The sequence below is a fragment of the Micropterus dolomieu genome, linkage group LG22, assembly GCF_021292245.1.
Source record: "Micropterus dolomieu isolate WLL.071019.BEF.003 ecotype Adirondacks linkage group LG22, ASM2129224v1, whole genome shotgun sequence".
Classification (NCBI taxonomy): Eukaryota; Metazoa; Chordata; class Actinopteri; order Centrarchiformes; family Centrarchidae; genus Micropterus; species Micropterus dolomieu.
In genome coordinates this window covers 10880737-10899034 of record NC_060171.1, presented here as the reverse complement: position 1 = coordinate 10899034, position 18298 = coordinate 10880737, and the positions used below count along the sequence as shown (strand labels likewise).

The 18298-nt window shown below is 39.4% G+C and overlaps 1 protein-coding gene across 7 annotated transcripts in view; it reads left to right on the top strand.

Annotated features, from left to right (window-relative positions):
• kcnq1.2 (potassium voltage-gated channel, KQT-like subfamily, member 1.2) overlaps nucleotides 1-18298 on the top strand; it is a 219752-nt gene that overhangs the window by 26300 nt on the left and 175154 nt on the right. For all 7 annotated transcript variants that reach the window (XM_046037202.1, XM_046037201.1, XM_046037200.1 and 4 more), the window contains exons 4-10: nucleotides 10610-10736; nucleotides 10922-11000; nucleotides 11098-11194; nucleotides 13048-13188; nucleotides 15523-15633; nucleotides 15972-16067; nucleotides 16984-17121. In XM_046037202.1, the coding sequence (XP_045893158.1) occupies nucleotides 10610-10736; nucleotides 10922-11000; nucleotides 11098-11194; nucleotides 13048-13188; nucleotides 15523-15633; nucleotides 15972-16067; nucleotides 16984-17121 (789 nt within the window). The remainder of the gene's footprint in view (nucleotides 1-10609; nucleotides 10737-10921; nucleotides 11001-11097; nucleotides 11195-13047; nucleotides 13189-15522; nucleotides 15634-15971; nucleotides 16068-16983; nucleotides 17122-18298) is intronic.

Below are 18298 nucleotides of genomic sequence, written 5' to 3'. Positions count from 1 at the left end.
GACAACAGGTCAGAAACACCACAGTGGAGATTACTTGATGACAACTATGAAATGCATAGTAAAAAATGCACGAGTAAAAACAAGGTACTTTATCAATACACCTGTTCAACAGGCCTAAATGCAGAAAGCGATATTTTTTATCTGCTGTGTCTAAATCTCTCACCTTCTAGGTTTTACAGTTTTTTTTGATTGCTTACCTGCTTTGGTCAAAACTGAAGTCACATTATCAAAACTCTTCACAGAAGTGAAACAGAAGTGTATGTGGACCCAACTGTGGATAATTTTTCATTGCTTTCACAAAAAATGCATTCAATGACCACTTTCTCCAAAATCCATGAACTCTTTTCTCATTACTACGTCTCCACCTGCAAAACACTATATATCTGCAGCAAATTTTTCAAATGCTATGTCCAAAGTGTCCAAAACTGTTAAAAACACATTCAAAACAGAATGATTGCAAGCATGTCTTGCATTTTTGCAGTAATCAGACTGAAATATATAGAATAGCAGAACGTAATATGAACATTTTATGTTTATGTCTATGTAGTGTTTTCCAGCGAAGGTTGAGATCAAGGGCAACTGGACTTGGTTGAAGAAAAACTAGAAGATGTTTCGTCCCTCATCCAAGAGACTTATTCAGTTCTGACTGACTACCCTCAATACCTGAAGGGGGCACTTATAGCCTCTGAATACCCTAAATGGACCTTTGTGAAAACAGCCACAAAATCCAGGAAGAAGACCAACACTACAGGGGAAGAGGGTCAAACGCAACAATATTGTGATTACATATGTGTCTAGAGGATCAGAGAAACACAGGAGGATTTTCAACAAACACAACATCCCTGTGTTTTTTAAACCCAAGAACACGCTAAGACAGATACTGGTACACCCCAAAGACCGCACACCCAAACACAAGAATAGCAATCTAGTGTATGCGATCCAATGCAGTGAGGAATGCACAGACCTGTACATTGGGGAAACTAAACAACCACTACACAAACACATGGCTCAACACAGAAGGGCTAACTCCTCAGGTCAAGCCTCAGCAGTTTACTTACATCTGAAGGGTAAAGGACACTCTGAGGATCACCAGGTGCATATTTTAGACAGAGAATATGGATGCTTTGAAAGAGGTGTAATGGAAGCCATTTACACCCGGGTTGAGAAGCCGTCGCTGAACAGAGGAGAGGGTCTATGCCACCACTTGCAGTGCTGTCCTTTATTCACTTCCCAGGAAACTGAACAAGCATTTCCTCTTGGCCTGACAAGCGGTATCTACGATTCTAGCTAACGATCCCACAGAGGTTAAATAGCTGAGTTTCCCTACCACTCAGTCAGAACTGAAGAAGTCTCTTGGATGAGGGACGAAACGTCTTCTAGTTTTTCTTCAACCAAGTCCAGTTGACCTTGACCTCAACCTTCGCTGGATAACTATGACGTGGATGACTGAGAACCTTCACAGACTGTGTAGTGTTTTGAATGTAGTTTTACTGTAAAACTGCAAGCTGAGTGTAAAGCAGGAAATATGCTTGTATTTAGCAGAATTGGTTCAAATGGTTGGTGCACCAATTACAGGTTTTGGTCAGAGTGTCTAAGGTATCAGTTTTACTGTATAAACAACTGAGGAAAAACTGGATTGCAGAACTGAAATTTCAGGTACTTTTTTTTCACGATTACTGAATGCAGTGATATAGAACAAAAGGATATTGAAGTAAATTTCGGCATTTCTGATTCATTCTTGTTACATATACTATAGTACAGTCAATAAGTGAAAATATGTTATTCTTATAGTTTATCTCAGTCGCTTTGGTACATTTCTAGAATCATCCTTAACATTTGCAAAACTATTTATATTTGTAAACAATGGAAAGGTTTGGATGACAATGATTGAAAATGCACAAAGCTGCACTTTTTCTATATGGCATCAATTTCAACAGTATAGAGTTATACATTGCAAGGGTTTGGACAGGATTTACAGTTATGCTTTTACTGTATGCACTGTAATTTGTTGACAGAGCATGTCATTGTGATGCAGAGTCTATTTTATATACCAGTATAATACACTGTGATCAACATGACATAAGCAATTGATAATGTAGGAAACAGCAGACATTGTACATAATAATTTGCATAAACGTGTCAGAGCATTTGGACAACTGTATTCTATATGAAATACTGATTTACATGACAAAATCAGTCACATATCGAGGATAAAAGTTCATTATATTTACGTAATGCTTCCTTTTATTAGTGTTTTGTAGGTCAGTGTGTTATGAGTGAGATCGTATGCTTTCTGAGTGAGAATTGTTGCCAGTGTTTTGGTTGAATGAGTTGATTTTGAGACTTGTATGAAGTGTTTTGGGGGGTTTGAGCGACTTTTGGAGGTGAGATTAACTGTTTGGCCAAGATGCATGTTGGTAATGCAGACTGTGTGAAGAGTTTTGAAAAAGTGGCTTCAGTTTTGACCATTGCATCTTAGCAATTGAAAAAAACTTTAAGCAAGCGTGGCTTGCTAGCTCAGCTAATAATGAATTGTTACAAACAAGCTGAAATGAAAGCTGTCTGTATGTAACTGTTTAGCTCAGTTTGCCACCTACCTTAAAAGTTGGCAAATTCTTGTAAACTTACCAGTACCTGGATGCTGCAGATGGAGGAGGACAAAGGACATGATTCTTTTTAAACTTCTCTCAGTATTTTGATGTCAGCTATATGATTTATTTTACTGACATTTGACATTTGTTTCAGGTGAGATATTACTAGAGTATTAGAGTGTATATAGTGGCTGTGTTGTTGTAAACTTTACTGTTGCTGCTCTAGAAACAACATTTAGTTATATTTAAAGTACTCATTTCTAATCCTGTTCTGAATGTATTCTTTTTTTAAATAATATATATATTTTAAAAGCAATTATTTAGTAATGAAAAAGAACCAATGAGAGAATGGAGAAAGAACTGAACCAATAAGGAGAATTGATAAGAGTAGTAGAATTGATCAAATCAATCATCATAAAATCAGTGATACCCATCTCTACTACAGAGAAAATGGAAGCAGGTAAAGACAGTGTTTAGAATAATAATATCACTCACAGTCCATCTCTGGGGAGAAAGAGCAAACATTTTTTTTGGGGCAAGTAAACATTTACTTAGGGGAAGTAGATTCTGACCCCCTTGCTGGGCAAGTAAAAAAAAATTAACTTTGAACCATGACTATCTTGAGAAAATAGATTTAGTGATGCTTCTTTGACAATTAGGACTTCACTTTTCTTGTGTAACAAGCCTTTTTTTCTACTTATTAATAAAATTAGTATATATTTTCTTAGAGAGATGGAGCTAAAGAGTGACTGGTGGGTAATCTGCAGCTATAATTGATTCACTGCAGTACCATCCTCTATCCACATGATGGAGACAGAAGATCTTGGCTGGGAGGGATTCTACCCGCCATCTTACACCTTAGCCCAAAGAGATGACAAAGCTCAGAAAGACTTATCACTTTCAGTTATTGCAAATGCCAAGACACAAAACCTGCCAGTGTGTATTGCATTCATTCAATTTTTTTTTTACGGTAAGTAATGTGTACATACTGCACATTATTAGTATGGGAGTGGAGCCACTGTTTTTAACCTATTGCGATAACACTAGTTATGCAAAATCATTTGGCTCCACAAAGACTGTACTTGCTGATACTTGCTGTAAATTGACTTTTTTTGTGGCTTATTAGGCTATTAAGGCTGCTAAGTGATGCAATAAATCCAGGGCTTAGAACAGGTTGAGAAAATTATGGCTCCTGTTTGGAAACTCTACAAAGAGCTTGCATCATCTGTCTCTCGCTAGCACACTGTGAATATAAATACACACGGTGCTACTGCATACTCGCACACAGTTTACACAGACACACACGCTCACAAAAACACACACATGTACCACCTCCTGAGTCCCGGGGGCAAACAGAGGACAGAATGGACACTGTGTTCTGTAAACTTTTGGCCAGTGCCCTTTGAAGACCTACTATCATGGTTATTCATTTATTTTTACCCAGGAAGAGCCAAATACTCTGTCATTATCTCTAACTCTCTTTGTCTCTCTCTTTCCCTCTCTCCTTCTATCTTTTTTCTGTTGCTCAAGAGACCAGCAGTAATCAGCCACATGAAGACATACAGTTGAAAAAAAAATTTAATTCCTCCACACAAATTACTTTATCCTGAATTGTCCAACCTTGTTCATTTGAACACCTGGTTTTGTGTGTGCATGCATGTGTATTTATAATACATGGTTATGGTTCAATATTACATTTTTGATAAGATAATCCTGTGTGTGTGTGTGTGTGTGTGTGTGTACGCGCACTTCTGCCAGTGTATGTTTGAGGGGGTGGAGCTCTGTATATGCCATGGTGGCATATACTGGTGGTGGTAGCTATACTTAGAACGTTCAGGGTTAGCTGACATCCCTGAATCACGGGCTGCTTGTTTTGGAAGGCAGAGGGGACATTAGTCCTTGAGGATATTTGGCCTTCAGGGCAGCTCCCAAAGTAAAGCTAGCCAGGCTAGGCAGGAGGCACCGAAGCATGCATACTCACACAGTCACACACATGTGTCGCATGGATCTCTTCTTCATCTTCTCTTCTGCCCAGGTCTTGTTCAGTGCTTCCATATTGTAAAAGTGTAATGCATATTACACAAATACTCTTCTGCCCTCACTGTGCACGTAGGTTCTCAGCTATGCAGCAAGCTAAGCACACTCCCAACGGTTGAAGGATTGCTTTGAGGATTTTACTATAAGCAGTACTAGTATACACACTAGCTGACAAAGAAGTTACATTGTGCTCTTTTATATAATCCATGGTTTCATCACTTCACTGAGCTAACTAATGATTGTTAACTAATGATGATAATGATAGCTTAACTAACTTATCAAACTATGTTGTAGGAGCACTTCCAAAAATCAGAAAAAAGTATTAATGAGTGGGAGGATGACATAAAGAAGTGGCCTCATGTAACACATGAGTTGTCTCTTGGGGTGGTGGGTCTATTATGTGCAACTACACAAGCACAGAGGTGTATCAATAACTCCACAATGGGGAAAGTTGGCATGGTGTTAATGAACAATATTGATGACCTAGTATTTTTATGAAGGCTGATGTCCCACCTAGCAAGCAAGGCTGATGGTCACTCTGCCTAAACAGAGTGCCTCCCACTGGTGTTTTGATGCATGGAAATTGAGAGTAACGGCTAGCGCAGCAAAAAAGGTCCCTGTGCGTGCATCTAGTAATTCAGATAACTTTGTTAGAGAGCACCTTTTTCCTAGGTTTCATGGGAACATTGCATGGCCAGGAGAATGAGGAGATGGCCTGCACACAGATACATTTTAGAAGAGAGGCACAGTAGTTAGTGTCACCAAACCATGGCTTTCTGCAAGCCCAGATGGCATGTTGAATGCCACAGAGCTGCTGGAGAAGAAATGTCCTGTTTTGAGCAAGAACTGTACACCTCTGACTGAACTGTTTTCCAGCAAGCTCACAGATGCGAAGCTGGTGGACAAGGTTTCACAGCTGCTACTGAACAGATATCGTAATTACTACCTTCAAGTGCAAGTGCAAGTGCAAGTATGTTTTGTACAAGACCAGAGAGATGCAAGCTGCTTGTCTGGGCTCCATCTGAGATTACTTTTTATTTTTATTGCTTTATATATATTATGTAATTGTACATATAACTTTCATGGCTTAAATACAACCCATATGAGCAACTATCTACTGTTCCATTTTAAAAGGAAATAAGTGTAAACATTATCAATATAAACAAATTCCATGAGTTTAATAAATTCCATGATTGAAATACAGCATCTTCTTGCCAGTTTATGTACATAAAATAAGCTTGTCTTAGTTATTACATTTGGTTATAACCACATACACTACTTCAAGATATTAGTAAATACAACAACATTAGCAATTGAAATGAAAACTGGAAGAAAAATGTTTTAGTTTTTTAGTTGGACACAAGTTAAATAGCACGTTTTTTGGATCTAAGGTAATAGTCTCTCTAATACCTTTGATCATTCAGTACTTGAAAAGTCATTACAAAATTAAAAACATCAAGGTGCCAAACACAATAACTGTTGAGTTTAAAATTTAAGATTTTTGTGCATTATAATTGTAGTGGTTTGGAACAGCAGATCTCTGATGGTAAATCCTCTGTCTGCTATCACTTCATTGGCAGGACAAAGCTACTCAAGGAAGCCAGACTCTCGCTACATCTGCCTCCATAAGCATTAGAAATATACAAACAACATAACAAACCCACATGTGCCAATAGCAACTAAATACGTATTAGTATTGCTGTAATAATAATGGCTGGATGACTCGCCTCTGGAGTCATGATTGTGTGGTTATTGCAGGTTGGTCTCAGTGCAGTCAGTGATGCAGGTGGTGTTAAGGAACTTCTCCCTGAAGCACTTCGTCATGGTCACCAATATTTGATCCATTACGTACATCAGTTTGCTTTATAGAGCTGCTGCAGAGACTCAACATGGTCGAAGAAGTACCAGAGAAAGGCGTACATACGTACATTGGACGTAGTCGATGATGAAAACACTCCTGCGCCAAGTATACTGTTTGTTTGTACCAGTTATTACAACCTCTTTTGTGAATCAGAATTTTTCTTTGCTGAAAATGACAACTGAAATGGCCCTAGGTTTGGGCCCTCTCTTGTTCTTTGTATCTTGCTGTGTTCTGTCCCTTTAATCCAGGTAGTTGCTGGGTGGAGCTGAAACCTGGTGTAAGTTGCAACATACCTGAGCAGGCATGGCTCAGGTGGCTATAAAGGATCCTGCTTGATGATTTGACTCTCTCTTCCCCTGGCCTACCGACTGATTCTGTTCTGTTTCTTTCTTTTACATCCATACACTCCACTCACACATACACTGCATACATACTGATTTAGCGGACACCTACAATTGTATTTATTTGCTTAATTCACTTATTAAAACATCTGGTATTATTTACAGACTATGTGGTTTCCCTCTTTTGTCACTTACTGTTGAGCCAGGTTGTGACACAAAAAATAAATTAATTTGCTGATTCAAATCAACTGCCAGTTGTCTTCCTGGCTTGTTGTTGTAAGTGAGATGTCATAGTGATTTTGTGTATGTCATGAGAAGGTGTGCTCAGCATGGCAGTTTTTTTTGGCTATTCTGTCGTAGGTACGAGGCCACAGGCCAAGTGCTGAAGATAATTCTCTTCTGACAACCATTCATAATTTTACTTAAATGTTGTGGAAATGTGGAAAACATTTTAAAAGTAAATGTCCCAGTGCGGTTACAGTATACACTAGGGGTGGGAATCGCAGGGTACCTCACAATACAATACAATACACGGCTCACGATAATGATAGTAGCACGATACAGCAATTTTGTGGTAATCCATATATCGCTAGACAATCTTACAACGATACATCACGATATCTAACTATGAACACAAAATGCCTGTGAAAAAGTTCTTTATTTGCTGCAAATCCAAACTGTTAGAAAACAGCAGAAGTCTGCATCACACGTTTTTCATTCTGTAAATTAAAACTACAGAGCAACTATGAAATTTTTTTGCTGAAAATAGAAATTGCTGTGTACCTCCTAAGTCTAATGTGTACATCACATTATATTGACAACTTTCAGTGACACAGCATTGTACTGCCCTTTCTTCAACTAGTGATAGCTGTATTTTTAGGCCACAGGGAATTTTGGGTTTTGACCCTTTGGGGTTGAGGTAGCTAATCTGTGTGGAGTGCAGAACTAGCAGATCAAGACAGTGAAGTTAGTAGTTCTTTTTTATTTCACACAGAGCTCAGGAAACATATGTACTTAAAGTATTCGTCACTCAGGATGTTAAGCTTGTGAAGCAAGTTTATGTTAAGATTATATTATCAGGATGCTAATGTCCGTTAGCACGTTAATGGAGATTCCCATTATATATTAGCGTTGAGCTATCCGTCAAAGTGCTATTTTTTTATTGTATGTATCGATATGATGGGCGAGAATATCGATACAATATCATGGAAAACTGTATAACGATATGTTGCTGTATAGACTTATTGACACACCCCTAGTATACTCTATATCAGCTCTTAAGGAATGCCACTTGTCCAATCAAATTAATTGGTCAGAACCAACTGTTTTATAATTGACAATATTATCTGGAATCCAACATTTTTTTTTGTACCATCCATGAGTGACTGTGTGTGTGTGCATAATCGCACCTCTCTTGTAGTGGGACACACAGATGAAGCAATCTAATCACATTTTCATCTCATACCGTAATTCCCAAGCAGCTCTTTCAATGAGCTTCATCCTCATCTGGCTTGACGAGATTAGCGCTGCGCAAACAGGCGGCTGTTTTCAGTAAACATGTAGTTGCCAGATTCTGATACACATACAAAAACACATCAACATCTGGGTGACCCATTTTATGGATTTATAATGACTAATCCCTTCAAATTTCCGAAATTCATTTGTACCTTTGACTTTCAAATGTTACCCAGATGTCATAATTACTAAGGCCAGTGAATTGGGATTTGTGGGCTTTTTGTGTTCGTGCTGATGTTTTAGTCTGGCTGTTTGTCAGCTTCAGTGAATGCTTATTATTTTGTTATATTTTCTCGAAAACATATTCACAATAAACATTATTAATCCCCAGTTATGAATTAACACCATAGATTGTATAAAACATAGACATAGTGTCCATGATGTCAACAATAGTTTTCTGAAGAGCTACTGTGAAGCTCATTTTAGGCGGGTCCCGGTGGTGCCAGGCCATCGCCAACTTGGCAGTGCCTGACACTTTCTAAGGTGGTGATGCAGGCCGAATGAAGCCTGGTTGCTGAACTAGCGGCTAGCCACCTGGGAGGGCACCCAACTATCACTCAAAGCGGACACGTCTTTAATTAATCATAACTTTAAGCCTTACTATAATTTATATGGTTGAGTTCACCCCTCCATACTGTTATTATGAACAGGGAAATTAGCTAAAGAGACCAAAACCATTTTTTGTACCAGGCTGTAAACATGTTTAGCCAGCCTCAAGTGGCCATTTGATGAACTGCAGTTTTTAGCGCTTCTGTGTCTGCTTCATTTTTCCCTAGAGTGTCTGTTTTTCAGCCCCGGATGTTGCTGCTTGGTTAACACCAGAGGTTATATATAGGTTATATAGACACAGCAATAGGGACTTGAAATATAGTCTAGACTTTCCTACACAAACAATAAGGTTATGGCTGACTGGTCAAGTTCAAATGAAATTAATGTTGTAGTTAGCTTCCAGACCTCTGAATGCCTGCCCAGATCTCCAATTTGTTCAGTGATTCAAATCTGAATGAATGAAGTGAAACCAATGGTAATTCGGCCTGATTATCAGGCTATGTTATAGAGATTTACTGAACCATTTCTGCCTGTCTCTGGCTTCAATTTTGCCTCTTTATCTTCCTCCTTCCACCTCTCTCTTTGTCTTTAACTCAGTGACAGAAAATGAACAATTCATGGAGATGAATAAGGGCTATAGGAATCCTAGACCAGACGGCTTCTAAAGCTGTAAACACGGTTAATAAATGAAAATGAGCAAACTGAAAATGTAGGATAAAGGATCTGTCCATCGGTCTGCCCCATCACTATGATACTGTTGCAAAAGCATCACTAAATGTACATGAGTGAGTTTTTACTTTGTACTGAATCTAGTGAAACTTTTGCTAGCCAGAATGGTGTCTGGTTTGATTGACAGGTCATTGTTTTGGGGCTTCGTGGTGCTGTGTTATTGCAGCAGGGCTCATGGTATTAAGTTTCATACAAGGGGTGGTCAGGGAGCAGCCAGTTCAAGCAATCATTGAGATGGCCACCCACATGGCCTTAGGTTCGAACAGACAATGTGGAGGCAAAATATTATGCATACACGGTGGCCAGGAAAACGATCTCCGTCAGACAGGCTTAATTAATTTACAGAGGCATATGTGCATGCACATAATAGAAAAACAAATGCACAATGGCCCAGGTTGGAACACAACTTAAAGGCACAAACCTCAACAGGTATGCAGGTGCATATAAATATAAACTCCAAGTTAAGCCTTTGTTTTTTTTCATTTTCTCAGATTAAGTATAGTTAACGGTCTTCTTCAAGTGCTACAGGAAGGTTTACAATTATAACAAGATCTCAATACCAAAGTTTGTTACTTAGACTTCTTATTTGTAAGGCAGCAGTGTGATGGCATTTCATCCCGTGGTTTCAATCACTTAGCCATTGACCCTGTCTCAATATGAGCTGTCATCAGCCATGTTATCAACCTCCATCTTTCCTCCTGGGTGGTTGGCTAATCTTGGTACTAGACCACCTCAGTGTCTCTCTTTATCTGTCTCACGCACCTGTCATTACCCACTCATATTGTATTGTAAATCTTGGTGATTGATTATAATGGCTTTAATGCTTTTAGATTAGTCATTACGCATGGCGCAGTGTTATCAATGCTTTTAGAAATAATACCTTATCTACTTCCACATCCTCTCATCCTGTAGGTGTTTAACAATTATTGTCTCTGTACCAGTGGATTAATGTAACCCTTGCTCTGTGTTTGCATTGTGCTCCGCAGGAGATTGTGCTGGTGCTGTTCTTTGGCACAGAGTATGTGGTCCGCCTGTGGTCGGCAGGCTGTCGCAGCAAATATGCAGGCATCAAAGGACGCCTCCGCTTTATCAGGAAGCCCATATCAATTATAGGTGCACCTGGCATTTTCCTTTGCTCCCATTTAATACAACAGATGTCATGAATTGTTCTTGTAGATCAACAAATTAGAACATTCAGGCAATGTAAGGCTTTACTTTAGTACAAGGTTTCATTGAAACTGAAGTGATTGCAATCCTGATTTGATTTTCTTGTTTCTATGTCTTTATCTCTGTCACAGATTTGATAGTGGTCATTGCCTCAATCATTGTGCTTGGAGTAGGGTCCAATGGCCAAGTGTTTGCCACATCTGCTATCAGGTTGAGTGACTATTTTGTTCTGCATTTTATTATTTACTCATAGATGGAGAGGGATGAGAAGATATTGAGATGGGTGAGGTGGTTTTGTGTTTTGCAGGGGCATCCGTTTCCTTCAGATCCTGCGCATGCTCCATGTGGATCGACAGGGAGGAACATGGAGGCTCCTGGGATCTGTAGTTTTTATACATCGACAGGTAGGTTGAAAGTATTCAGGCTATTAAATGCTGGCTAATGCTGCTAATGCAAAACTCTTTGCTTGTTTTTTAGAATTATTTTTTATCACATATCAGACAGATAAAAAGCCATTCACCCTCCCATGACATCACTAAGCTGCAGTTTCTTCTATAGGGTGACTGCCCAGACCACACTTCTCCTTATATAATATACATAGTCAGAAATGCATGTGCACGTGCACAAATAAGCCTCAGCAGCTGGCTTTATAAGGAGAAGAAGAGAGATCGTCAAGGTTTCCTTCTCTTTTTTCCTTGTATTCTGGTACACTTGTTTTAGTATTTTCTCAGGCTGATACACAAAGGACATAATGTTCTTTTCTTAATCCCTGAAGTAGACTGTGTTCTTTGGTTATAGTCAAACCTGACATTCACAGTCTCTTTGAGGCATAAAAAGTGCAGGAGTGATCAGTGAGGATTGCGTGCAAAGATCAAGAAAATAAGTGTAAGATGAATTCACGACGAGCCTAATTTGATTTGTGGCCATCTCCCTGTTGTCAGATGACCACTTTATCAAATGATGTGCTCCGTTTAGTGGAAATATTGCCTTTAGCTGTGTCAATGAGTTGGTGGAAAGGAATAAGACTAAGCATGTTAGAATGTGTGCTCAAAATAGCATTTGATTTCAATGTGGTTTCACAATTGGGCATTTAAAAATATTTACATTTGCTCATTAATTAAGGTATTCAAATCTTGTCTTCAATAGTTGCTGTATTTTATCTGTTAATACAGTCAAATAGACAGTATTGCATATTAGACTGATGGTTATACATTATAACCACTAACATGGCTCTATAGGTGTCTCTCCCTGCCATGACATAATCATAGAAGTATTAAACATTAACATCTACAACTGGTCACGTGTAGCAGACTGTCACTTTCCACCTAACCTCACAGGTTTGGTTTTGGGTGGATTGGATGTGCATCCAGTGTCCTGTTCAATGCCTCAAGTCTGAGTCATTGTAGACCACTGTATATTAGTCAGCTATAATAACCACCCTGTAATAGCCTTCCCACAATGCAGAACATGGTGGGTGACCATGCTGACACAAGACTGTTCTCAGTGGTGTACACAATTTAGTTTTGGCAGTCACCTATAGAAAGAAAAAACTTGCAGCGAGGCATGATCTGTCACGGATTTGTGTGGTGAAGCAGGGTTGAGCAGGTTGGAGGACCCAAATGCAGGACACAAAGGCTAGCAGGTGCAGTTCAGTGATTTATTTAAGGGCAACAAAAAGCGAGCACACTTACAGACTGAGTGGCTGAAAGACTAAGTCCAAAACAAAGGTTGTCCAACAGAAAACCAAAACAAGCAGGGAAACACAAGTGAGGCTGACAACAGGAGAACACACTGCAACACTAGGTGACAATAAACAATGGCCCAACAAAGACAAGACAGAAACACCAGGTATATATACACAGGGACTAACGAGCAGGGCGGGAGCAACACAGGTGAAAGACATGAGGCTAACGAGGCACAGGCAGGGAGAGAGAGAGCAGGGGAAAACAGAGACAGACATGCAGAGGGATCACTGGGGTAACAGACATGACAAGGGTTACTGAACACTAGACGACAGACAAGACAAACCCCCAAAACCAAAACAGACCAAAATAACGCTAACTAAACACAAAAGTGCAAAACACAGCATGGCAGACAGGCAGAGTGTGACATGATCAGCGTATATATCTGTCGTTGTTTTCCATTAGAGCTTTGTCAGAATGCAAAATAGTAATATTTTTTCTCTAATGGTACAAATGGTCAAGGTATATTCATCATACATGCTTAATCTTTCATAGGGCATATTGTGTTTTTTCAGGAGCTGATCACCACCCTGTACATCGGCTTCCTGGGCCTGATCTTTTCCTCCTACTTTGTCTACTTGGCAGAGAAGGATGCTGTGGATGAGGAGGGCAAGACAGGCTTCTCCAGCTATGCCGATGCCCTATGGTGGGGGGTGGTAAGGCAGCTAAACTAGAAAATAGAAACATTGTATAGACAAAACAGGTCCTTCACTGATGTATTTGTGCTCGTCTCTGCCTATTTGGATGACTACATTTTCTAAATTTTTTTTTTGTGCAATGCATATATTACTTGGATCCTTAAATGCTACTTGAGTTTCCCAGCAAAGCTTACATACCTGAAAGGCAACATCACATGTACATGAAGAAAGGGATCTTCTCTCTAAAGAGCTGTAACAAAGCATCTGCACAAGGCACTCTCAAATCTCAAGTCTTTACTAAAAAATTGGACTTGATTGGCCACCCTGGTTAGACCAATTATTAACCTCCTTGTGTTTTTATTATTCTCATTGGTTCTTCGTGTAGCATGCATGTGTAACGGCAACACTTAACACATAGGCAGGTGTGTAGATGTTTTCCGTGCGGAGAGCTGGTTTTGCGTATTTTCCCTCAGCACGGAGGCTCAGGTTTCCAGAGTAGTTAATTAAACATTTGAATTGAAAGTGCAGAGTAATGAGAAACCTATGGCAGCCTTGTGCAGGGGATCAGCGTGCCACAAAGAGACGGTAATAAACCATTCACCTCAGGGCTCTTTGGCTGAAAGAACTTTTAGAGCACCAATATAAAGTGTCAGTTCCCTTAATTAAAACTTTAATTGTGGGATTACTACCTTTATGTAACAAGGGTTAGAGAGGTCACAGTGCTCCTCACTACTCTGTGGAAAGTTATACAATTATGAGAAAAGAATCATGTTTTTCTGAGACTGTAAACTTGAGATCCATGATATGCTTTTACAATAGGTTTGGTCAAGTTTGTGAGTGCTTGTGTGTGTGTGCGCTTATTTAAATGAGATTGTGCTGATTGGAGAATGCTAAGCTCTCCCAGTGTGTTTTCCTTCTTTTGGCATGATTTCCACGTTCGGATATGCAGGTGCAAGGCACAGCTGGAGGACAAGCCAATGCCATGATTCATATCCCCTTCTTTCTCTCTTTCTCACTCCCTCTCTTGCTCTCCCCCCTCCCTTACCATTCCTGCTTCTCTTCTTCTTTTGCCAGTTGCTGATAGTTAGGTAATGGCTATTTGATTTTAACAGCCTTTGTCTAACTTAAACCAGGACACAGCGTGAAATAGAAAATGAGAGCTAGTACTGCCAAACTTTTTACTTTAGTTACTACAAACATTTTGTAGTTACAGTGTTTACGTTAAATATGAATTCGGTGTAATCAGACATACAGTAAATATGCGTGCAGATCAGCATTCATATAACCATGCATATTGGCATACAAACACACACTTACACATATTGAAAGACTAGGTCTGTGACCTTTGTGTAGACAGGAGGAGGATTTTGCCCCACACCCTACAATTTGAATGAGAGGAGTGTTTTTGAGCAGCCCATTCCACTCTGATGGTCAGGAGGACATTGTTTAGTCATCGGATTTGTGGATGAGGGATTAAATCCCCCTCCACTCTACCCACCCCCAACATATACCCACCCTCCCTCCCCGCCCCTGATCCTTCTTTTTTTACTCCCAAAGCCCTTTTAAGTATCTCACCTTACATCAGCCGCTTTGTGTTAGTGCTCAGCGACGGCTGACGCAGCGATACCCCATAGACACCCATAGTAAGCCAAGTGTGTTCTGAATGTGTCAGAATTGGCTTGGCTTTCAGAGTGGGTGTACATGCAAATGCAAGAGGTATTTGTTTTCCCCCCTCACCCCTGCAAATTCCTGCACTCACTGAGGATTAGTGGTTGGGAATCTTATTCCCTTTGAGGAGCAAGAGCTTCAAATGCCCCGACCATTGCTGACAGCAAGGCCAGAATGGCTGATGAACTTTTTCTTTATTGTCTAATTCCTGTTATAGACTGCTCTGGTAAAGCTTTGAGAGCTCTACCTTGACTGACATTTTCATCAGATCAGCAGTGTTAAACATGAGAAGTTATATCTAATGTAAAATTGTGATGTTAAACATGTAAGGGAAGATGATGTACATTTGTATCAGTGAGGTTTTGTCTGGGATAAAGGAAGGGATATCTGTTGAATACTTGGCTCACCTTGGCAATTATTCTTTCAGAACTGTCTCTCATGCACACTTTTGTTTACAATCAGCCTTTTTTAATCACCCTCTACTTTCCCGCCTCAACCTGCAATGATGTGGCTTTTGTTAAGCTGAAATCACATCAGCCCTAAATGTTCTGACCTCATTTGCATCAGTGAAAGGCTGTGTACTTTGGAGGATTTTTCTTTCAAAGAGCTGTTACCCATATGTCTACAATCTGCTCATAATAATCTTGATAGATGTAAGAGGAACTTTATCCATCCTGTCTCTAGGTGACCGTCACCACAATCGGCTATGGAGACAAAATTCCTCAAACGTGGATAGGCAAGGCCATCGCCTCCTGCTTCAGTGTCTTCGCCATCTCATTCTTTGCTCTGCCTGCTGTAAATATAATTTTAATCTGAATCCTATGAACTTCACAATTAGTACAGAAAGACTTCATTTTAGATTTATTGAATTTATTTTGTTTAATTTAGTCCCAACCTTATTACAATTATGTTATGTAAGTTATGGTAGTTTTAGTTTACGCCTTCCTGTCTATGATACGACTGTATTTGTCTTTATCCTTTAGTAGTTGATTCTTAGTGTTCCTGTACAATAAATTTTTTTTTTCTGTTAGATTCTGCATCTACATTCCTTCAATATATGTTACAACTTTAATGTAATATATTTTCTTGCAGTATGAACATATATATAGTAAAAACACATTCTTTCCGATTAGGGTATCCTGGGGTCAGGGTTTGCCCTGAAGGTCCAGCAGAAGCAGAGACAGAAGCACTTCAACAGACAGATCCCCGCTGCAGCCTGCCTCATCCAGGTCAATTTTAGCATCTAATGGACGCATCTTAGCTTTATAAAATTTAGTGTAGTAATCCACAAATATCCATTAAAATCCAGGTCAAACACTGTCGGTCAGTGGTTTAAAGTAGACACATGTCTTCTATACCTATACTATGAACATAAAGTCAAAAGTCTTTTCAATCTGATCCTTATTTTTTGAAAAGTGCAAACTTTCTAGATCTTGCCAGTGTAAGCTTCAGCAAACATTAGAAACTGAACAGAGAGAAAAAGTAACAGTATTTGTAGCCTGCAAATTCCTACTGAGCCATGGGAAAGGTGAGCTGTATTCCACTTGCCAAGAGTGAAATGGTAGACGAACAAGTAGCTATGTTGTGGCAACCATTACAAGGATTACAATTACCTTGAACAAACTGAGATGCAACCACAGACAGTTTAGACACCTGTGACACACACCTAAATGTCTGCAGGACACTGAGAAAATACTGCACATAACCTTTCAATGGTTCTTTGAAAGAAAAATTTGTTTGATAATACAATGAATAGAATAGAATTGTCTATATAAAGAATAAACTATTGTTTGACATTATCAATCAATCAACTTGAACTTGTATAGCACATGTCATAGTTCTTAGTGCAATTCAAAATGCTTTACATGTGACTGACAATTAAGACAAAGGTAAAACAAATATAAACAGTAAATATATAGATATATTACAGAATACATTGTTTGAAAAGTGCAGTTTGTCTGACACTTAAGAGATAGCAGTAGCAACAGAAATATACAAATGTCAAACCAAAATCCATCAGCAGGTTAATATTGGCATAGTCCTATGGTTGGTTTTACATTTGTATTGTGGGAGTGTAGGAAAATTACTGTAAGCTATGTGGATCAGTGCATGACTAACACTAGTTCTATACTTGAACCTGTTCAGACACTTTGGAGGTGCTATGCAGCAGAGAAACCATGCGGCTGTGCTGCTACATGGAAAATGTATGTTCTCACTCCAGAGGCTGTAACTACAGTGGAATCGGACAACTCCGGCCCTTACGCCAGGAAACTGAACATATCGGTAATTATCTAGTTCAACTCATTGTGAAACTTATTTATTGTGTGGCACATCTTTTGTACAGTTGTCAGTAGCAATTGATTTACTTACTTTTGTCCAAAGAACAGGACAAGTCTTTCCTTTCGAAACTGCTCTATATCCCTAAAATAATTTGATGCAGTGGGCTAAGGCGCATACCTTGTGACATCCTGGCTTTGAATTCAGCCAGGGACATTTTTTCACCTCCGCCATCTTTGTCTTTCTATTTCTCTTCTGCTGTTTATTGTCTCTTTACTTTGATCTAACATCTAACTAATAAAGGTGAAACCCCACCCAGAAAAATAACAGCATTCAGTCTAAACCTAGGTCATATGACAATTGATTTGCTAATTTTCTGGTTGTAGATATCTCATTCTGAAATGACAATACACATATGTGGTATCTTTCATATATGAAGGAAACATTTTCTTCTTCAATAGACATTTGAAAGAATCCTTTGAACTTGAGGTGTGGAGCATCTACAAAAGGACGTTATCCGAAAAAGCCCTCAGACTGTGATACTGCAGGGCGGAAGTCTGGCCCACACTGTATTGTCTCCTTGTGCAGTTCACCTTTCACAACAATATTAGCTATGTTGCACTTGGGTCATACAGCATAAAAGGGCAAGTTAAGTTCCCACAAACAAACGCATACGTGGAAGGATACACAGCACTCAGCACACACACACACACACACACACACACACACACACACACACACACACACACACACACACACACACACACACACACACACACACACACAGCAGACCAAGTCCTGACTCCACTAGGATGACTTGAGGCCTTTGTCTCTGCCGGACAAAGACTCAGTCAGTTGAGATGATGTCACCGCCGCCTTTCTCATGGGAGTAAACCTTTGTCTAATAGAACAACAACAAAAAAATCTTTGTGTGGCATTGAACCCACATGTATTGGGGAGAATGAAGGCTGCTTCCGCTCTTTTCTGTTCCAGCATGTGACTTTCTCCTCTCTCTCCTCCCTTTCTCTGTCTTTCAAGATTCCTCTACTGTTTCTTCTCTGTTTAAAAGATTTTATTTCCCTTTCCTTCACTGCTCTTCCTATACACTCTCTTTCTGTGCATTTTCCTCTGCCCCTCTCTGCCTTGTCTATTTCTTTCTTTTTCTTTTTCTCTCTTTCTCCTT